General features: G+C 42.7%; 2 protein-coding genes across 4 annotated transcripts; both read left to right on the top strand.

Annotated features, from left to right (window-relative positions):
- Positions 1-11786: 11786 nt before the first annotated feature.
- Positions 11787-15218, top strand: cxcr2 (chemokine (C-X-C motif) receptor 2). The gene is made up of 2 exons (XM_040200660.2): positions 11787-11997; positions 13998-15218. Exons 1-2 carry the CDS (start codon positions 11923-11925, stop codon positions 15048-15050), a joined length of 1128 nt encoding a protein of 375 aa, XP_040056594.2. The 5' UTR covers positions 11787-11922; the 3' UTR covers positions 15051-15218.
- Positions 15219-17648: 2430 nt separating this feature from the next.
- faima (Fas apoptotic inhibitory molecule a) lies at positions 17649-22340 on the top strand. 3 transcript variants are annotated; one of them, XM_078090080.1, is made up of 5 exons: positions 17649-17798; positions 18428-18561; positions 18648-18876; positions 20145-20194; positions 20359-22340. In XM_078090080.1, exons 2-5 carry the CDS (start codon positions 18448-18450, stop codon positions 20506-20508), a joined length of 543 nt encoding a protein of 180 aa, XP_077946206.1. In that variant the 5' UTR covers positions 17649-17798; positions 18428-18447; the 3' UTR covers positions 20509-22340. The 3 variants fall into 3 exon arrangements, with proteins under 3 accessions (XP_077946206.1, XP_077946208.1, XP_077946205.1); XM_078090082.1 differs by lacking the exon at positions 17649-17798 and adding an exon at positions 18210-18350; XM_078090079.1 differs by lacking the exon at positions 17649-17798 and having other exon boundaries at positions 18285-18561.
- The last annotated feature ends 71 nt before the right edge of the window (positions 22341-22411 follow it).

The following is a 22411-nucleotide window of genomic DNA, read 5'->3' as shown; positions in this document are numbered from 1 at the left end:
GTCACTCTCAATGACCAACACGCACCGGCGCGGTTGGATGTGACATTCGATGTAAAGCCGCCGTAGACCTCGCTGTTCGGAAACGCGTTTGCTTTTCTCCGTATCTCATCCAAGCTGTCAAAGAAAATTTCAACACTACTTTAGAGGCTTTTGGAAAGAGCTCCTTGTCGACGTTTTGTAAGGAAAACTGACGATTGCGTAAATGCTGACATACGACCTACTCGACGTGTTCCAGTGGCCTGTGATTACCCAATAGAGGACATTTAAATAATCCAACTCCTACTGTTGTGCAAATGTTGCGGAACTGTGTGAGCCTCAAAAATAGCACTTTGGGATTTATTGACATTGGCGTGTGTGGTCTAACCTCTGCTTGATTGTTTTTGACTGCTTTTATTCAAAAACCTTCTTTCGTCCCTTGTACCACAAAAGGAAATTCTGTCACGGCTGTTATTTATACAACCGCTGCTCACTGACGCCCTCCCCTCTGCGGCAACAGGCCTGTTGACATGATGTCGCAATATTTCCTACAATTTGAAATGTCTTTCTGAGTGGCCCGGCTGGCTTCACAACCTGACCCACCGTGAATCACTCCCTTTTTGTGTTTGCTTTCCTGCTTAGACGCACGCACACGCGCACACACGCACACTTTTGATGGAGGAGTCAGCGTACATCTGTTGTTGTGCTTGAATGCTTGTGCAAGTTTGAGGAAAGCAATAATGTCCCTCCTAAGACTGTTGACGTCAGCTCATTTGCCAATTGAATAAACTGAAATGCTTTAGAGGGCAAGGACATTGGGAGGGGAACAAGATCACATTGTGTTTCCTCATCTTGCTGATGCAGGAGACACACACACACACACACACACACACACCGAGGAGGGGTTCCTTTCCCTCCGCATTTACACCATCTTCTCAGAGTAGATGACCCGCACAGGCACACCGAGGGCCAGCGAAGGGCTACTTTAGCATCTTTGCATTGGCAGAAATGCCTGCTGGAAGCTCCGGCTTTTAATCTTTTAACTTCTTATTCTTCCGCATTCTGGAGGCAGCCGCCCTGCCAACACAGCAACGCAAAGTGCAAGAGCACGCAACTCATTTCATTAGATGGCATTAGGACAATTTTGTGCTGGCAAACATCCAAGATGACTTCTCAACAAAAAAACAAAAAAGACCAGCTGTGTCTTCTTTGCGGGCCAGAGAGGAATTCCTTTTTCTTGCCGCTCGCAGTTGTGAAACCGTTTATTGTTCATTTGTCCACTTCTTGATGCTGTTTTTTATTCTTCTTGAATTATCTGAACTTGGGTCACGAATCTACTCGCACCTGTCAGGCTTCTTACAATGTTTCATTGTGTAAATATATAAGTTGAGCAGTAAACCCAGCGCGCGTTGTTACATCTTAATTCTCAGTACAACGGGGAAGTTGAGGTCCCTGCCAAAGGAGACTAATGCTTTCCATCTGTGTGCTTTTTTAAGAGTCTGTGTATCCCACATAGCGCCCTAAAAGGTTCCGCCTCAGATCAGAATGACTTGGTTTAACTTAAACCCTCAATATTATGAATCCAAAAGCATTGGGCGAGTTATGGACATCGTCAACAAGGCCCAAGTGTTCAGCGCTCCGTCTTCTGAGGTGCTGTATATCACGCCCACAGACCCCTCTCTCTCTCTCTCTCTCTTTATATATATATATATATATATATATATATATATATATATATAATTGCTGCGGTGGCAAATGCGGTTTTAGGCTGGAAAAAAAGCCCCCATTTGGGAAGTCAGTGTTTTGCACATGATCGCAGCAGAAAGTATGACGTTTGTTCACTTCATAATGCAGAAGTGTGTTGTATACTATCGTAATTTAGAATGTAATTTATAGGTATTATATTGTTTTTATTAAAACAAGATGAATAGGCTTTCAACACGTTTCAGTTAGTGGTTAAAATCTTTCCCAACTTTTTGAAGGTCTATCTGGTTTACTGCTCCTCTCGTCTCATTTACTGCCTGCTCTTCCTGCCCCGTGGAGGGGGACAGGGGGACTACGCATTGGGTAAAAGGGGGTGGGTGGCCAATTTCCAACCTCCACCTCGTTTTCATGGGGGAGGGGGACCAATGTCTACAGTTCTCCCGAGTCTTTCCTGTGCTGTAATTCCCAAAATTCTCTAATCTATGATTCTATCGGACACTGTGACCGATAGTGGAAGAGCAGTACCTTACAATCCCGTTATGAATCCCGTAGTCAGCACCCCTCTGTGTACGTAGTGCATGTGCGCGGGACACACAAAAGAAGCCTCAGTGCTTATGTGGGGAGGAGGGGTACGGCGTTTCCATGGAAACAGACGGCCCGACCCCCGTAACAGATGGTAGCGGTGAGAGAATCGGGGGCTGGGTTAGTGATGGCGGGACCCAGAGATGATTATCTGTCCTGGAACAACAGCTTCTCCTTGATTAAACAGGTGGCTTAGGTTTAAGTCACTTGTGTGTTAATTCAAGGGGCGAGCTTTGTTCTGTGGTTTACAGGAAAACAGAAGCTCGGATCTAATGGAAAGCATTTGAGCGAGAACTCGTCTGCTGGCATTTCGAAGGAGCGGTAGCTTGATTAAAGCCATTGATTTAATCTTAATTTGAGTTCCACACGCACATTCGCTGGGAGCAGTTTTAGGTTTCTAGTCTAAATGTGTCCCGTTTACTTGTAGTGCACATTTTTAACTGAGCTTCCAGAAAAACATCAGAAGAAGTGAATGATATGAGCAAGGGGATAAACCATTGATGTTTCCTCAGACGGCGTTCACTATCTGCATTTGGGGGATAGTTGTGGAAGATATTCCCCAAACTTGTCATGCATGTCAGCTCCATCTACATTTTGCAATGTTATTTAACATGGAACACGGCCATGTTTTTTTTTGTCTTCCAACTTGAATCTGCATTCAACAACGCAGCTGATTCCCTTGAATGAAGCCGCGCGGCGTCGTTCGGCTAAAGAGCCCAATCGTCTGCAGATCATCTCAGTGGATTACTTTGTAACGAGAACGTCGTATTTCCACAGTTTTCCTCATGCAACATAACAAAACAAAATTGCAACCATGTTGATTTTAGCCCCTGTCTCAGGATGTTGTAAACTGCCATCGAGTGTTGCCTCGTGATAAGCTTAAACGCCAACGCTGCCCTTGCATCACGAACAACTCTGTCTCAGCCAGCGCTATGAGGGCTATCAGCTTAGCGAGGAGATGGTTAGGAGATGGTTAGCATAGCCGCCAAAGCCAATGGGTTTGCTCTCCAACCCCCCACCCTGCTGCAGTAGGAAGTAAATGACTTGACTTTTGAAGTCAAGTCAGCCATAAAGCTTTGTCCGCTTAATGCGCACTTTAAATGTTACTCAGGAAGCTGAAGGGTGAAGGGCCGCTATCTTAACCCGACCCTTTAGGTCCAGCTTCTCCCTGGACTCAAAGTTTAACATCAAAACAATGTATTTACTTATATTCCCAGTGGTTACAAAGAAGCAATCTTTGTTGCCCCGGAGCTAATGTGCTTGAGGGTGCAAAGCCAAAGCGGTCCGTCAAAGAGAGAAAATCAAAAGAACCACTTCAAGAGACATGAAATGTGGTTGTGGAGGATGGCCTCTGTGCCCCGCTGCTCGTAACACGTGTCTAGGACAGCACGCTCGTCCTTGCATTTGCACTCTACGCACGCAAGTCCTCTCAGTAAAGTGTTTTACTTGAATTTTGGAAAAGAAGTTGAAGCATGGTTTGAATTAAGTAGCAGTCAAACACTTGATGTTGCATGTTGGTCTTCAGCTTTATATCGGCAACTTCAAAAGCAACACCAGTGTGCAGTTCAAGACTGTGTCAGAAAAAACGGTTGCCCAGAAGTGTTTAAATCATTGCGTAATCAATTATTATCTACTGTGTGAAATTATGATTTAGACAAACCATGGCAAACTGTGGGAGTCTTTACTCCCTCACCAGCTATCTTAGTGTGCGTGTAGATACTTACCCTTTCTCCTACTTGCGCAACTCAACATTCCAGCTGCCCGCATCTGGTTTGAAGGTTTTCCAACTTCCAACACTCCCAATCTGTCCAGTACCAACGACACCCAACATGTCTTGTCAAAATAATAAACTTTGTTTGATCTCTTTCAGAAAGGCCATCTTATTAGATTGTCCAAGGTCCAAGCATCAAACAAATTGACAGATCATAAAAAGTTATTGCCTTTAATTCATACTATTAACCAGCCCTCCTCCCGCTGCCCCCTACACACTACTCAGATGATGTCAGCATGACTGTGCCAAACTGCCATAAGTGCGTGGATGACTTGGCAGCCATATTGCCGAGCCTTGGAGTGAGGTTGGACAGAGAGGAATTATGTGCAGAGTAAAACTGCTAAGATCCCATTGATTCAGGGAATGCGGCTCCTCGTCCACTGGGTGTCAGGGAAAGAGGTACTCCGTCAAAGTGACTCAGAGCGCAGGGGAAGGCGTGATTTGTGTGTTTGGAGGGAATACAGCGCGAAGGTCGATCTTCAACATCACTTCAGGGTGGAATGATGTATTTCTATTTATTTATGCCAGGGTCTGCCTGGACATATTTTTATCCACCAGTCAAATCACACCAATGGCCACTTTGGCTTTAGTTTGTGTAGTTTTCAAATGTCCAAGTAACTAGTGGAAAGACGAGGGGTTTCAAAACATGCGTGTGGTGGCCCTCACACAGCTCGGACATGGTTCTTTGCTGGCACATGTGTTTCTCCAATCAGGCCCTGCCCTCTCATATCTGAGCGGTGATGTCATGAAATAAGATTTTTTTTTCGTGTCTCACAGATTCTCGTTACGCCAAGTCAGTTTTTAGTGTTGGATGCATATTACATGCCCCTTATGTCTGAAATGACTCTTTCTTTCAAGCATAGGAGCAGTAACTGTGTCTGTTTGCTTTACATTTGAATCCACTAGCTAATCCACTCAGCAGCATAACAAAAGCTTCCACTATCGCCACTCCTCAAATTTGAATAATATATGGCACGCTACATTTCACAAAAGTAAAGTAAGAGGTCGGGAAACTCCCCGTTGTCACATTGTTGTTAAAATCCCAAATCCTCATCCCCTTGAGATAAGGATCCTGAAGGCAACCTCACATTTAAGGAGACTGGAATGTACGTAAGTGAGTAGCATTTAACACCTTCTGAGGTAATCATTCTTCTTGGAACTTCTTCTCAATTCTCAATGCAGAACCACACAGAAATACAAGCAATGAAGTTTATTCTTTAGCTCGGGAGATATTGAAAGATCAAAAAAAACTTTATAGACTACGAATAGTAGATAATTCTGTGACACTGATATAATCCTTGGATGAAGATTAAAGTTTCCGTTGGAAATCGACGGAAACAGTTTGGTGCCTATAGCCAAAAATCCAGCCAAAGATCAGCGGAAACGGAGAATTCAGTTAAAGATAAAGATAGATAAACCAGTTAATTTTGAAGAAAAAACAACTTGTCCGTTGGTATCTCCAGAACTTTAAAATTATGTTTGATTTAGCCCTTCAAACTATTTATTTGAGGGCGTAGGAGGCATTTTACTTGATTGGGAGACAGCCATACTGGTTTTACAATTCTGAAAGAATGAATATGAGTGACTAAAATTGCAGTGGAATTTCCTGGAACGATTCTAATCTGTGATTCATGTTAAATATTCTCCAAACTCCGAAAACTGTACCATGAGTCAGTGTTTTGGTACCCAGCTACGGTTGCTAACAGCTTGACCAGCACAAACATTGTTAACAGTGGTGACACTGGGGTTTTATAGCCTTTCTATGGAATATATTTCTATAGAACAATATGATGTGGTGTAAAAAAGCTTCAATATCTCATCATACATTATAAAAGAACAGGTGTTGAATGAAGATGATCATTGTAATTAAATCAATGAAAAGGAGAGTGAACGTTGTTGGCTGTGTGGCGCATTTTAGGCTGAACTGACCACATCAACAATTCTTAAATGTAGCGTCATCTTTGGCCACCACACAAGGGAGGGTCTGGTGGTTTTGGAACTAAAACATAAAAGATGACAAAACGTTTAGACTGTCTGAGCACCATGAGCAAACCGTGTGTCGCCAAGAGACTAACACAGTAAATCTGTAGGTGGAGATGAATAATTCCTTCTGTTTATCTGTCTCCCTGATAGAGGAAATGAGGTGGGGGTGTTTGTTCACATAACATAGAGACAGATTTATAGGCAGAGGTGTCCTCCTCCAAACAAATTCCAGACTTTCCACTTGTTTTCAGTAAAGCCACAAAATAGCTGTAGGTTTTAAAGTGTAATTATTCTCTTCCTGCCGAGACCCACAAAGACCATCCGCCATTTTATATGGTCTTCATGACAAATTTAACTTCCCCGAGAAAGAGCAGAGCTCTATTAGCAGCTCTTATAGCTAAATTACTGGGACAACTATGTGTGCCGTGTATGCTGCACAAGTTACAAGAGATTAAAAGAACAAAAATGTATTTTAAATAATAGACATGGGTTATTCCTAACATCCCAACGTTGACTGCTCAGAGGTTAAAAATATAAATATTTTTCTTTATTATCGAAAAAACGTTTGAGAGCCACTGTCCAAAACCAATAACCAGCTAAATGGGTAAAAGGACACAGGGCCTCTGTAATTAATACCATTATCAAAAATAAAAATAACACCTGTGCCAGTTAAACATTTTAAGAGGACAAAACCGCAACGTCTCCTGAAATCAGAGCTACACATTAATGATTAGCGCGATGACTCCTCGCACTACAAAAATACAAGGAGGCTGGACGCCCAGCAAACAACCAACCATCTTTATTAAACTGGGACCACTGGAACATTTAACCAACGCTAACGGTTAGGTTACGTTCAGGCATTGCCGTCTATAGTGGAGCGCTGTTGCCTGAAGCACTTAACTGACCCCATAACGCTGCTAAAGACTGGAGACAGGAAATCAAGAAAAGCCAGAGGCTGTCGGGAAAACAAGAGGGCCGTTTGTGTCCGAGGTGAGCGGCTCGTGTGTTCACGTGCACGAGCATATGTGAGCATGTGTCAGAGAGGCAAAGGCAGGGTTAAGCTTCTTGTTTTGCAGCATAGTACTCAATTTGCAAGTAAAGCTATTGTGGCTGGACAAAGATGCCGCTGTTATGTGCTGCAACAACCGTAACAATGAAGAGGTGACAATAAGCTGAGGACACATGTCTCTCCCTCAGCCTCTTGTTAAACCGGTATTCTATACAAAGTCATGCGTAACAATGCTGTCGTTGGGTCACCAAATATTGAATATTCCCTGAGAGTCTATTACAATAGAATGGTACATGTTGTAGATGATGTGCCTTGTCCCTCCCATTATACCGTTGTCTCCGTGTGAATAGCGTGTCACTGTAAGTCCTGCGCATTTATTATGCCTGGCTCATTCTTGTTATGGAAGGTCAATATTAGTTTTTTTATGAAGGTTGTCTTTGGGCCTTTTCTTTCGCTTTGCCCTCTGGCACATTGGACTGATGCCTTCTGGGATTTACTTGCTGTTTGTTCTACTGGCACACCTTTGGGTCAATGTCAAAGTCACAATGGTACATTGGAATAATTAACTTGTCCACAGGCACACAGAACATTTCTCATGAGCATTCGGGTTGATGATCCCTCAGTTTTCGGCGCCTTCCACACATGATAATCTTCAGGCAGGTGCGATACCTTGATTGTGGTCCAATTTGCATCTGTAAACCCAACCTCGTCCTCCAGAATAGGTTTTAGACAAAAGATTTGTTGAACACGGACCCTCCTCCCAACCTGCTTGTTGTTGATGATAGTCTGTCTTTAGGCCCGTGGGAGGGACTGCTGTCTTTCTGTCACCTGATACTTCTGGTATACCTTCAAACAACTGCTGAACCATGAAGCAAGTCCCATGTGACCAGTGACAACTCTTTATTTATATTTGAAAGACGTAGGGCGACCTGAACTGGGGGGGAGTTTCAAAGTGTGCTTTTAGGAGAAACGCAGGCAAGAAATATTGAGTATAATTCTTGGCAAAAGGGTTGTTTTGTCTGAGAACCCCAGTTAGCTGAAACCTTTTGTCAGCCATTTAAACACACGGACCACCAGTGTGTGGGTTGGCATAACAACTCCATGGCTCCTCTCTGATCTTCTGCTCATTTTCGAGGAGCGTCCTGTTATTGTAAGACTGACTTGAATGCTTTAAAATATCCCAAATGGAACAGTGGTTGACCTTGTTTAAGATTTGGTTTTGGAAAATATATACTGCGGTTTTGGTTGCTGTGAGTGTGATATGAACCTAGAAGTTCAACCCAAAGCCTCTGGTTCCTTATGAGGAGGGAAAGTTTTTGGTTCTAAAATAAGACCATCTGATGTCATCCTAAGAAACTAGATCCCGAATACACGCTTTGAGTGTACCACAGATCGGACAGAAGAAGGAACAAAAAAGTATTGTGAACCAGCCGTTCTCTCAACAGTCACAGAACAAGAATGTTAAACAGCTTGCCCAGACGGGTGAAAATGGGACAATTGGAAACAACCCCCTGTCCTACTCTGTCTACACAAAATAGATATTGTTGAGGTTAGATTAAAAAAAAAACACTTATCTGGAAAGACACGGGCATCTCCAACGGAATAAGCACAGTTAACTGAAAGCCAAATGCTGACTCACTGTGAGTTTGCCTTTTACTGCAGTGAGTCAAAATATGGCTACATATGTCCTCAAAAGTTGAACTTAGCCTTAAAAGCGGAGAATTAACCTTTGTTCTTCTTTGTTCATCTCAAGTATCGGCTGACCCTCATTAGTGAATTATTTTTTTTTGGCGAAATCAATTCTGGAGCAGAACCATCCTAACATATATTAAAAACTAAGTTAAGTAATTTAATTCCAAAAAAAGTGAAAATATGAGTCATGTGCAACCTGCTCTCAAAATCTGCCTTTAAATTTAAGATAAAATAAATTCTCAAGTTGGTTCAAGTCAGCGGGCAGTTGACTGTCCTTGGTACAGAAGGTATCGTGAAAAACAAAACCCACTTCCACCGCACTGCAAAGGCACTCTATCACAGCTTAATATTCAATAAAAAGAGGAGAGAGAGGGATGGGACTTACTCTTTCCTACAGCAGGGACGTGAAAGTGCAGGGTCAGAGTTTTTAAAGGATCCAAAAAATGGATTTGTCCCTGCATGGAAGTGTCCTGAAAAATGTGCTGTCTAACAAGATGTCACTACTATAAAATATATTTTTTAGGACTTTTGCTCACTCTTTTGCTGCACTTAAATAACAGATATGAAAATGCGTAACTAATGACAAAAGACATGAGGTTTAGTCGCAATACTGAATTCCCAAACATCACAATTGTGGCCCAGGCTCAACGTGTCACTCAAATAGGGAGCTTTACTGAGTGTGTAAACCGGCTATTGTTTTCTCATGCAACTCAACACCCTTTGCAATACAGGACGTCTCAGTGCTGTGTTCACAATCTAATCCCCGATCACTGACCACATAAAAACGAGCAAACAGAGCCGGCGGCTGCGCCGGGTGGTCCCGTTTCCAACTGACAGCTCACAACTAAGCTGCTGGATTTTCTTTTGGAATGTAACTGTATTGCAGTGCTAAAATGACAGGAATGGATAAAATATTGGATTTTGTAAGAGCTGCCCCTCTTCTTCTCAAACATGTTCCTGCTCAACTTTGGAATCTGAAGCAGCCGCATGGACAAAATGAGAATGAGTCACAATATGAAAATGTATATATTGTTGTGATGCAGCACTATCACGTCTGATCAAACTTGCAAAGAAAAATAGCAACATCTTTATTATCATGCACTTATTTCTCCAGCTTCAAACTTGACATATTCATTACATTTGGGTCCCGACCACCATTTTGAAACAACTGCTTTATCTGCTATTGAATTGGAATGTCAGCTGATTATCACGGTAACGTGTGCTCTGTTGACTCTCAACTGGGACTTCAATCAGTTGAGACAAGTGAAAGACGTACAGATAAATAGGTTATCATAACAGATGATATGGGACAACCAAGTCTTCACAGAAAGTCTTTGGCTCTCAGGCTCCTCGTGGACATTTTGAGTTGTTGTGGGCATCTGTATTAAGCAGGAAGTGGAGAAATGGCAGGATGTACGAGAATTAAACTAAAGCCCCAAGCACGCAAAAGAAAAGTCTTCCGGACTGAATAGAGTTATTGTGACGAGGAAGGCCTGGACACAGGAACTGAGAAGAAGGAAGGAGGTGTTCAGGACTCGCAGATTCCGTTCTTACTGTAGACCCGCAGAAATACTGTGTCACCATTTAGTCATTCTGTCGACGTCGTCCTAAATCGTGACTCACGACTCACTCTTTTTAAATTTCTTGGCTATCGCATTTTCCAACTTTCAAAAGCCTTTTTGTGTTGGTTAATTAGAGCACATGAAATGGCCGTGTGACAAAAAGAATGACATTTGACCCCTGCCTGCTCCTCCAGGCTACAACGGGCTGATGAGAGCCCGTCCCGTGGTCCCACAGACTGAAAAACACTTTTGATAGACGCGGCCGGGCTATATTAGGAAGTGTTTCCTTTTAGTTAGCGCCGAGTGCTGCTGGAGGGCTGACGGGTCACCAGGACTCACCAGTGAGTGAGCGCGGTGGTGGGGACGTCAGCCAAACTCAGTTTAACATCTGTGGAGGGAGGAACTTGCCGACCCTGCCGACATTCCTGCTCTCCAGCTGGAGCCTTCTCAGGAATCTTATTTCTACGGGGGGCCGGCCGAACGCAGACTCCTCTGAGACACGCAGTCAGAATTTCATCGATAAACGAGACTCGAATGATCACAACTAGATTTTGTTCGTTTTCACGAAAAAAATCACAATCATTAACTGATTCAAATATTGACTAAAAAGTAGTTGGTTGTTTTCCGAGTAACTCTGTATATCTATTCTAAAGATTAACAAACTTTACCATCAGAACATTTAAAACTACTATTTTATTTTTGTTTTGTTGTATTCCAGTATGTCCCAGATGTGTACAGTGAACACATATCAGAGCTGCTGCTGCCCTCCACTGGACATGTTATGTCAAAAACAGCAGGATTAAAACAAATCATAATAATACGGTTAGAATATATACGAATAGAAACATACCATGTCCATAGATTAGGCAAGCCCGAGCCAATGCAATATGAATATCTATCGTGCCTCTGAGTTAAATTCTTTTTAATTCAGAGGCGCTCTGGAAGGTCTGGTTGAGGTCTTAGATGGCTTCAAAACATTTAGAATTTCTGCAGGCTACTTGCAGAGATATCCTTTAAATTATTGTGCATGTTACAAGAGTTGGTTTTGAGAAATATTGCATACATGCTGTAAAAGTTCAATTCTAGATGTATGATGTCAATGTCGATGTTTTTTTATTGGTATTGATTTTACTCTTTGTTTTCTCCCCAGGTAAAGTGCCGTTGACTATGGAGCGTATAAAGAACCTGTGTATTATATTATAATCATTATTATTATTATCACTGTGAATATCTGAGATCTTCTTTTGACTACAAGGAATTGAATCTAAGTAATTATAATAAATAATAATTCAAATAAAATATGCCTATTGTATCCAATGTTGTTGAATGTTAAAATCCACACTTTTTGAGGACTTATTACCGTGAAATTATATTGTTTGCAGTCTTTGCTTTCTTCTGTAACTCATAAACATCCTGGCCCCACTAACTGTAATATCATGCATGAATGTTTCACAAGAAACGTTGGACAGATAACATCTATGGTTCACCTACTTCCCTTAAAGCGTAATTTTCCTACGTAATCTTCAACGATACCACCAGCAGCACACACAGAAGCAGGGACTTCTACAACATCTGCAGAGTGGATATCGCTCCTCGTCCAACAGCTTTATTCTTGTTAACTCGTGTGCAACAAAACCGCAAGAATGAAGCTACAACTTTTGATCCTTACTGTTTTGCGGTGTGCGGTTTTAACCAATCAGGAAAACCAGGAAAAGCAGGTAAACAAGGGTTCTTTCTCAATTTGTGTTGTTCTCAAGTAGTAGTTAGTGTGTTGAAATATCACGCTAGTTCCAAACAGTTATTGAACTTTGCGATAAAGACACATACAGCCGAGCAGAGATATTTCAACAGGTTTCTTTCCCTTCAAGTATAATTGTAAAGTAAACATACACAAATATGATAGATGTGTAATTGTGTTGTCTAAAATTATTATACTAATCTAATTTTAATGTGAAAAAGGGTTTTAAATTCATTGAGCATCTGACACATGTGCACAGTGCACAGCGCCATTTGTGTTTCTCCCTGAGATTTAGACAAGATAATACCATCTAATGCCTGGCCAATCATGGTGGGGAGCCTGCCTGAAGCTTGTTAGCTCATCTTTGACTTTGACTATTAAAAATCCATCCATCCATCCATCCATTGTCAGACCGCTTATCCTGCACACAGGGTCGCGGGGGGGCTGGAGTCCATCCCAGCCAACTTCGGGCGATAGACAGGGTACACCCTGGATTGGTCGCCAGCCAATCGCAGGGCAACACAGAGACACACAACCATTCACACTCACATTCACACAACTACGGGCAATTTAAAGTCCCCAATTAACCTGATCCCCAGAGCATGTCTTTGGACTGTGGGAGGAAGCCGGAGAACCCGGAGAGAACCCACGCAGACACGGGGAGAACATGCAGACTCCACACAGAAAGGCCACTGGGCGGAATCGAACCCAGGACCTTCTTGCTGTGAGGCGACAGTGCTAACCACCACGCCACCGTGCCGCCCTACTATTAAAAATAATGACGATAATTATTAGGGGTGGGGAAAAAAATTGATTTTTCGATTTCTCTCGATTCTCTCTATAACGATTTGGTCTCGATTCAGAAAAGTTAATAATCGGAATAAATTTTTTTTTAAAAAGTTCGTCTCGCGCGAGATATTTACTCGCGCTCGAAGGTGTTTTCTACGCGCTCGCTGTTTTAAGTAAGGGGGCGGAGCCAGTCACCATGGTCTCTACACCTGATTGGTTACAAACCCCGTCTTTGGATTGGCTGGAGTGATGCATTCACACAACTACAGAAGCCCATTTCCGCACTAATGTAAGGGGATAAAAAGGGGAAATTATGAGATAAAACGTTGTCAAAAAACAAACGCCCCCCTTCGGTAATCGTAGTGGACCGTAGATGACAACCAGCCATAACCATCATTTACCATCATTACCGGCACATTAAGAGCAATGCGTCCGTTCGCAGACCGGTCCGTCAGTCTGAATCTGAATATCTTGCCAACTTTTCCGAACTATGGAGGAACCTGCGCACATCTTACCTCATTATTTCGATTTTCCAAAAAGTCGATCCGTATTGAAAGTTGGCAAGATATTCACAGATTCGCGGACTTTTTTCCGTTTTTTTACAAATACGGACCGGTCTGAGACTAAGAGCAGCCTTTTCTTCATTTAAAAGAAAAATGAATCTGTTTAAGATTTTTTTTACATCGGCTACTTCCATATTGTGTTGAAATGCAAGCTTGGTTCTTGCATTGTTGATAGAAAATCATATTTGTGACAAAGATTTTTTTTTCTCTTATGAAAAATTAGAGAAGGTAATTCATCTGTTGATTTTCTTTAATTGTCAAATAAAGTAGGAAGTGATTAGCAACCTCTGAGAAGCAAACTCAGATTTGATAGAATTTAGAAAATCGTGATGCATCGATAATCGTTTTATCGGTTTAGAATCGATAATCGGTTTAGAATCGAATCGTTGACCTCTGAATCGGAATCGAATCGAATTGTGAGGTGCCAAGAGATTCCCACCCCTAGTAATTATTATAATAGTAATAATGGTTGGTTAGGAGGGTAACTTTATTGGTAGTAACTGCGATTTTAGCTTTTGAGGTCTGTGCAGTTTTAACAGTTTTATTCTATTCTCCATTGCCGCTGTGGCTGTCCACTGGTGCTTCTTCACCTGCTGCATGTAAGCTGTATGACTTTGTTTTTATTTAGCCAATGAAAACAGAGGAATTCGACCCGGATGCTTTCTTCCACGCCATTGACAATTCTACATTCACGTATGACGAGGACCTGTCGGCCCCTTGCAGTTTGGAGGTGCCTGGATTTAATAGCTTGGGCCTGATGGTCACCTACATCGGCGTGTTCGTCCTCAGCATTCTGGGCAACGGCGTGGTCGTCTATGTGATTTACTCCATGGAGAAAGGTCGAGGTACCACCGATATCTACCTGATGCACCTGGCGATGGCGGACCTTCTCTTCTGCGTCACCCTCCCGTTCTGGGCCATCAATGCTCAGTCCGGTTGGATCTTCGGCAACTTCCTGTGCAAGCTCCTGTCCGGCTTCCAGGAGGCGTCGGTGTACGGCGGGGTCTTCCTGCTGGCATGCATCAGCGTGGACCGCCACTTCGTCATCGTGAGGGCTACACGCCTGCGGCCCTTCCACCGCCTGTTGGTTAAAGTGACGTGCGGCGTGGTGTGGCTGGTGGCCGCAGTGCTGTCCTTACCAGTGGCCATTCTGAAGGAGAGCATGCATGATGAAGACCTCGGCCGGACCATTTGCTATGAAAACATAACCGACGACAGCAGCGACCGCTGGCGCGTTATCATGCTCGTTATGCGTCATTCAATTGGCTTTTTTGTGCCCCTGTTGGTGATGACAGTCTGCTACGGCTGGATTGTGGTAGCGCTGATTCACACGCGTAATTCCCAAAAGCACAAGGCCATCCGCGTCATCCTGGCGGTGGTGTTTGCCTTCGTCGTGTGCTGGTTGCCTTATAACATCGCCGTACTGATTGACACGCTGACTCGCAGCAAAACAATTGTGATGGAGACGTGTGAAACCCGCTACATGGTGGAAGTGATGCTGGCAGTGACCCAAGTGTTGGCCTTCATGCACTGCGCAGTGAATCCGGTGCTGTACGCCTTCATCGGCGAAAAGTTTCGCAAACACCTGCTCTCGGCTCTTTACAGACACAGGCTCATCAGCAGGAAGGGCTCAGCCAGCAGTGTAGGGAGCATCAGATCTAGAAACACCTCCATCATGTAAAAAAAAAAAGGGACGAACAGATTCCACCTGCCCACGTCTCTGCTGGTCACGACACGTTATTACACGTTTGTAATAGAACCAATAGAGCCGAGTCAGGCTGGCTGCTTCCCCCTTCTGACAGTCATGGATAAACTAAGCTGTCTTTACTCAATAAACAGAGTTTCTCTCAAAGAAGTTGTCATATTTTTCCCTGAAATGTTAAACGCCATCCCCGAATGTTAATTAGCCTAAAAATGAGCGCCATAGGTGGAACATGGATGCGCATGGTTCTCAAGATAAAGGTGTTAAATATAAGATTGGGAGTATTTCGAATGCCTCTCAACAACTATAGACACGCAACCGCAGCAGCTGCTGGAAGCTAACAGCGCAAACAGTGAAAACAACGGCATCAGCGCTGACAGAGCTAACCGTTTAAAGAGGGGGAAACCGACTAGTCTAGTCCCCGACCGTGTAACAACCAACAAGTATAAATATGTTGTCCAAAGCAGATGCAGTTATTTGCCCTTCTAAGTAGTTAATGAGAAGCATACATTTTAACTTTGAAAACTGCATGGATTGAGAATTGTTTATGAACACATTTAGGAAAAGAACGTCCTTTTGAGTCCTTTAACTTGGACATAAACCGGAGAGCCTCGTTTTACCAGCTTTTAAATTGGATACTGTGAACCGTTTTTGTCCTTTACCCAAAAATAGCGTTTTCTTCAAAATCAGATATCTTAATCTGTCAAACAAAAATACATGGCGACATCGGCAAAAGAGGCACTGACTGGCAAACTGCTTTTACAGGAAATATTGTCCAGTACCTCTTTTTTTGCATACATAAGAAATGAATCATCCCCATTTGTACCTCAGTCACATGAATGTCTGTGCATGTGCAGGTGGTACATGTGCCAACATGTGGTTGGCCCTGTGACTGATGTAAAGATCAGGAAGATAACAAATTGCAAAACAAATGACCTGGGAGATGTGTAATCATATGAACTATTATGTTATTGTCCAATATTTTTAGCTGTTTTCTGAAAAACACAGTCTTCCTTCTAATTGTTTATGGTATTCAGAAATATATGAAACGTGGGTCTGAAATTTGGATAATAAAAAAGAAGATAATACCATGTAGGTTAGCTAAATGCCCATTCGTTTCGAGTACGTAGTTACGTAGTTATAAAATAAATGGTGTAGTGCTAAAAAAAAAAAAGAGTACTGGTGAAAGCAGATGAAAAACATACTTATACTTGGAAAAAATCTAAAAAAATCCTCAACCTATATCAAGTGTGGTCTTTTCTTAGTCAAGTTAAATTGTGTCATTCTTTGAGGAATTGTCCTCTATAAGTATTGCATGACCTGAGGAGCAGGACCTGTGCTGTGAAAAAATAAATGTGCGTTTTTGGTAAGATTTTTCAACAAAACCTCAAAAACTGAAACTTTTGATTTTGAAAAATGAAAAGTTTCTTTGGTTAGAACCCTGTACCTGCTTTCTCACACTCTCCACCTTGTGTCCAATGCTGATTACCATAGTGACTATAGAAATTAGTTTTCTCCAACAAAAAAAAAATGCATTTACTGATGTCGCAAACTAGTAGAAGGCATGACAAATGAAAAGATTACAAAAACAGCTTCTGTAAAAGTATGGTCTTTGTGCAATGCAGCAAAATCCAGTTTGTAGTCATATGCTATATAAAACAAAAACAAACACACACACATGAAAAGCTATACTAGCAAACACAAAGAAGTAGTTTGAAGCATTATTGTTGGAATTATATATATTCCTCTTCCTAAGAGAAGTATTTGCTCTGCACAAAGAAAAGTGTAAGGAATGACGTGGAGAATGGCCTCAGGTTTCCTTCATATCTGATCAAAAAAGAAATAGAGGAAGACGAGTAAGCCACAGTATTAAGCAATGCTTTTTGTAAATTTGTATTTCCATGACAGTTTGTACTTCTACTATTCACGATGCACGTGTCTTTATCTAATGTTTAATATTTCTAGAAATGACTAAAAATTGCAATTAGATCTTCTGACTACACCAACTCAGGTTTGTTTTAAAAAACAAATAACTGATGTAATGCAGTGGTTGGATAGCAGAGTTGGTAGATCACTTAACGTCAGCTCCTGTCTACATTTTTACAACAGGGGAAGCAGGCAGACGCCTCAGCCAGAAGATGGAGCCTTTTTCCACCAAATCTCTCAGTCACTGAATCTCTGAACTCCACGTTGTGCTGTGAGTCACTATCACGCATTGTGCTCCATAACTCCCGTCACTGTTTCTACGCGAGCAGATGTCTATTCAACTAGAGTGATTGAAACGACCTATCAGAACAGTGCTGGAACAGGAATCCACCCGGGCCTCATTTTTGTACCCAAGAGGACAAGTGTCAAATAAAAGTGCGTTCTTTACTGATTTGGCAGGTTCACCCGATTGCCTCGGAATGTCTCGTTAGAAGGTTTGTAGCATGTTTCATATTTCAGAACTGTTTGCCTCTGCGTGTTACAAACAAAGACACAACACTCCACTGAATTCCATAAGGAGATTTTAAAACGTTTACAATTATATTATTATAATTTTTTTAATTAGTAGGCGGGGTCAAGTCTGTACCATAAGGACATCATGTTGCCATAGTAACGGCATAGTCGAAGCTCGCCTGTTGCCCAATCTGCGGTAGCTAGCTAGCTGAAAATGAACGACGCTAAAGTGGCCTGCTGACCATTTGTTAACCACTGAGCTACGGCCCTCACACCGAGAGCATTAAGGTAATTCAGATGTATAATGAAGAATGATATTCTCGAGCTAATGCTAAGGTCATCCTCTTATAGCAAAGGAGCTAACGTTAGCGTTCGTTTCAGACCTTGTGAAAAGATTAACGTTAGATTGAAAGTAATACTTCCGTTTTGTTTCAGAATAAAACACATTTAAACCGTTAGTAATACAAGTTAACCTAATTTTGTTTAATAGCAAAAAGAAAAATATCAGTGGGTGCAATGGAAACAACCAAACACGGGAGCCAGTTAACTCAATTTGGTTTTAACTCGACACCATATTTGGGCCAGCTTTAATTCTGAAAGGAAAAACCCTGCCACCGGATGCAGTAACGTAGCAAAGCTGACAACTTCTCACTTTGTTTTAAGCCATGTTTCTATAGCAACAAAAAGGGAATGGTAATGTTGTTTATTTCACCACGGCACGCGCTCTAAACGCTGCAACGAAGGAAGGAGGCGTCGCGGGTTCAGATGCATTTAATCACGCAGGGAAAATGACTGTTTTGTTCATAGGTTCTAACGTTACGTCCGTGTTATCTAACTAACGTAAGCCCAGTGTGTTAGCTAGTTAGGTGAGGTTGACGGTGAAAAGTGTCATTCATGTATCTTCCTCATGCATTCAGAAGCCTCTGCAGACCGCAGCATGTCGAATGATCTCGCCGGTGTGTGGGAGGTGGCGCTGAGTGATGGAGTCCACCGGATTGAGTTCGAGCACGGCACGACCACCGGGAAGAGGGTGATCTACGTCGATGGCAAGGTAACGCTACGGATCACGAAACTATGCCCCCCCCCCCCCCTTTCTTTTAAATTAAATTAATGAAATTAGCTTTTTTTACACCACAGGAGATAGTGAGACGGGACTGGATGTTCAAACTTGTGGGGAAAGAGACGTTCAATGTGGGCAAATCGGAGACCAAAGCCACCATCAACATCGACGCGGTCAGTGGTTTTGCGTACGAGTACACGTTGGAGATCGACGGGAAGAGCTTGAAGAAGTACATGGAGAACAGATCCAAGGTCACCAGCACCTGGGTTCTCAACTTGGACGGCATCGACTCCAGGGTCGTCCTGGGTGAGCTTCGCTGTCTTTGTGTACCAAGTCACCTACATCCCTCATCATCTATTAGTGTCTGCTTTCATTTGTTTGTTCACACAATCAATCGGGTTGGATATTGGATCGCTGTTTGCTATAGTGTAGCTATCTATCCAATAATATCATGCCGAGGAGAGGGGGGGCAGAGGTTAAGCTCTCAAAGGCTCTAAGCTCCACGCCATCCTCAGCCACCTCTGTCATCTGGGCATGTTAATCCTTCTTATCATGATCAGGTGACATGACCACCTGAAGCATGTGCCACACACAAGAACTACTGTACATTGGTGCGCAACGAATAGCTATAAAGCAGCACAATAAAAACAACGACAATGTGAAGTGGCAGAAATACGTGGATATGTTCTGTAGCAGCGGTATCAGAGGAGCCTCTGTGGCTTCACGGTAAAGAGACACCGGATAGGTAGTTTAGATCACAGCATGCCTGGTCTGTAACACCGACTAACCGGTAGCTTCCACCAGTATCGAGAGTCAAGAGGTAGTTGCGCAGAGAAATGATTAACTTCTCAGCCACACCTAAACTTGAGAGGCTGCAGAGCTGTGATTTGTTGTTGTTGAGTTTTCTTGTGGTTATGTAGCTCTATAATTGCAACTGCCACACATTTTGTAGTGGTAAATGTGATGATGAGTCATGAAATTCCCTCTTTTGAGAACATTTGTCCTCCGTGGAGGGATTTTAAAAGGGTTAATACAGGTGTTCCAGCTGCACAAGGAGAAATAAACAAGTAAACAAATAATGACCTTATAAGAGTTTACATCAAGTTAAATTCAAAATATAAAAAAGCAAACCACAAACACTTGTATTCGCTGATTCTCTGTTGAATTAAGTCAGTAACTTTAAAGGGGTGAATATCTATGCAAACACTCATTTTACACTACATCATTTGAATTAATTGACTTTGAATTAGTTTTTAAAAATCTATTTTCACTTTGATATGAAATAAGCATGCAAAAATGCAAATTCTTGTCAAAAAAGACATTCTATTGACCATGAATTCATTTATAAAAACAACAAAAGGGAAACATCCAGGGGGGGACTTTTTGTAGGCACTGTATCTGTCATCTGTCAGTGGAAGCCTGCGCGGGGGGCTCACAGAAGCAGATAGAAACCGGGCGTTGCTCACTTGCTCGTTGTTCTGAGACACCACAAGGTGATCAGATGAACTCAAACGGCATAGCTGTGCCGTAGCACAGACTTGTCACTGATTCTGCGTGTGTTTGCTTTCTTTCAGAGAAGGACACAATGGATATTTGGTGTAACGGACAAAACATAGAGACTGCGGTAAGTATGATGCCAACGGACACCGACATCGCTCAATCTCAAATTGTAGATCAAACTGTTGTGTATGCACGTCTCCAAAAGTCAGAGACCCACAGCCTCTCTGCACATTCTGCAGACGACATCATGACTCTCACTACACTCCTATGTCCGATTCCCGCCCGCAGGGGGAGTTCGTGGATGACGGGACCGAAACGCATTTCACCCTGGGACAGCACAACTGCTGCGTGAAGGCCGTGAGCAGCGGGAAGAGGCGAGACGGCATCATTCACACGCTGCTCGTGGACGGCACAGAGATAGCCGAGTGCACAGAATAACCACGTGCATGTGCGTTCATGTCTGCGTGAGAGCAGGGCCTTGGTCGGCCCATGGAGGGTAGAGAGTAGGGTAGTAGGGTAGTAGGATGGGGTGGGCTAGAGGAGAGTAGGGTAGTAGGGTAGAGGAGAGTAGGGTAGTAGGGTAGATGAGAGTAGGGAGGAGGAGAATAGGGTAGGGTAGAGGGTAGAGGAGAGTAGGGTAGTAGGGTAGAGGAGAGTAGAGTAGTAGGGTAGATGAGAGTAGGGAGGAGGAGAATAGGGTAGGGTAGAGGGTAGAGGAGAGTAGGGAGGAGGAGAATAGGGTAGGGTAGAGGGTAGAGGAGAGTAGGGTAGGATAGAAGAGAATAGGGTAGTAGGGTAGGATAGGAGAGTAGGGTAGAGGAGAGTAGGGTAGTATAGAGTAGGGTAGGATAGAGTAGGGTAGTAGGGTAGGATAGAGGAGAGTAGGGTAGTAGAGTAGGATAGAGGAGAGTAGGGTAGGGTAGTAGGGTAGGATAGAGGAGAATAGGGTAGTAGGGTAGGATAGGAGAGTAGGGTAGGGTAGTAGGGTAGGATAGAGGAGAGTAGGGTAGTAGGGTAGGATAGAGTAGGGTAGGGTAGTAGGGTAGGATAGAGGAGAATAGGGTAGTAGGGTAGGATAGGAGAGTAGGGTAGAGGAGAGTAGGGTAGGGTAGTAGGGTAGGATAGAGGAGAGTAGGGTAGTAGGGTAGGATAGAGGAGAGTAGGGTAGGGTAGTAGGGTAGGATAGAGGAGAATAGGGTAGTAGGGTAGGATAGGAGAGTAGGGTAGAGGAGAGTAGGGTAGGGTAGTAGGGTAGGATAGAGGAGAGTAGGGTAGTAGGAGAGGGTAGAGGTATTTTAAGTAAAGTCAAAGGGAACTAACTGCACAGAAATGTGAGCTTGTATCTTTCCATGGCGATGGTCCTGGAGGGGGTTGGAGGTTCTGTAGATCAATTTGAAGGCAGGACATTGTCTCCCCATAAGCAGGGATTTAGCGTTTAAAAAAATGTTTCTTCACTCTGAAAACCTTTTTTTTCAGGGGGAAGGTTGCAAACTGTGATTTTTTTTCTAAATGGATTATAATAGTTTCAGTAATATTATAAGCATCAGAGGCCAGATGTGCCATACGTTTCTATCTCACGGTGCGCAGGCGGTAGCAGATAACCACACTGCTACAGATAACCGATAAACACTCTCAGCTGGCTCGCTTTCTTGTCTGTTCCAATATTGTGCCGTAGGAAGAGTGAATACCAGGAAACAAAATGACTCCTTGAATGTAGCTCATGATTGATCTTCGTTAGGTCCTAGTTTGACGTGTTAAATGTTCTTTGTGTGACTGGTTCAGCTGGTTTATAATGTAGTGTTACGTAATCGGCTTTTAGCAGCCTACCAGGCGTTAATGCAGTTATGAATAATACCCACAGCTGAAATAACCAAACATACTCTATCGCCATCAAGAGATGTGTGGGATGCTGTTGTGCTGTTTATTTAATTTTTTATGTCCAGGTTTTATGTCCATTTTTATAAAATCAGTGTGACCGATTGAGCATTGTTTTCTGTGTTTCAAATGCTTGTTTACTTTCTGAAATGAAACGTTTACAGTCAGAAGTCAGTGAAAAGCTACTAAATGGATCTCAAGTTATTTCCTAGCTGGTCAAAAATGAGCTTCAATGGAAGTTTTGAACATGTCATGAAGTATATGTTGGATTTACCTTCATGTCCCCCCTATTTCCTGTTTAAAAGCTGTATGTTAATACATGTATATTATTGTTTAACAGTTCATTCCTACACGTTTGTATTATGGATTTCATTTGATTAAATCCATGTAGCTGACCTGGTTGTTGTACTGCTTCATGAATTGAGTAAACACGTCAAAAGCATTAGAAGCCATGGTGTCGTAACTT

Source organism: Gasterosteus aculeatus, chromosome 16 (assembly GCF_964276395.1).
Source record: "Gasterosteus aculeatus chromosome 16, fGasAcu3.hap1.1, whole genome shotgun sequence".
In the NCBI taxonomy this organism is placed as follows: domain Eukaryota; kingdom Metazoa; phylum Chordata; class Actinopteri; order Perciformes; family Gasterosteidae; genus Gasterosteus; species Gasterosteus aculeatus.
This window is presented reverse-complemented; position numbering and strand designations above follow the sequence as displayed.

Excerpts from the sequence above, each read along its gene's own strand:
- cxcr2 (XM_040200660.2), top strand. The coding sequence starts at position 11,923 with ATGAAGCTACAACTTTTGATCCTTACTGTTTTGCGGTGTGCGGTTTTA. Across the intron at positions 11,998-13,997 it reads AGGAAAACCAGGAAAAGCAG|CCAATGAAAACAGAGGAATT; the intron begins GTAAACAAGGGT and ends GTTTTTATTTAG.
- faima (XM_078090079.1), top strand. The coding sequence starts at position 18,418 with ATGCATTCAGAAGCCTCTGCAGACCGCAGCATGTCGAATGATCTCGCC. Across the intron at positions 18,877-20,144 it reads CGACTCCAGGGTCGTCCTGG|AGAAGGACACAATGGATATT; the intron begins GTGAGCTTCGCT and ends GCTTTCTTTCAG. Across the intron at positions 20,195-20,358 it reads GACAAAACATAGAGACTGCG|GGGGAGTTCGTGGATGACGG; the intron begins GTAAGTATGATG and ends TCCCGCCCGCAG.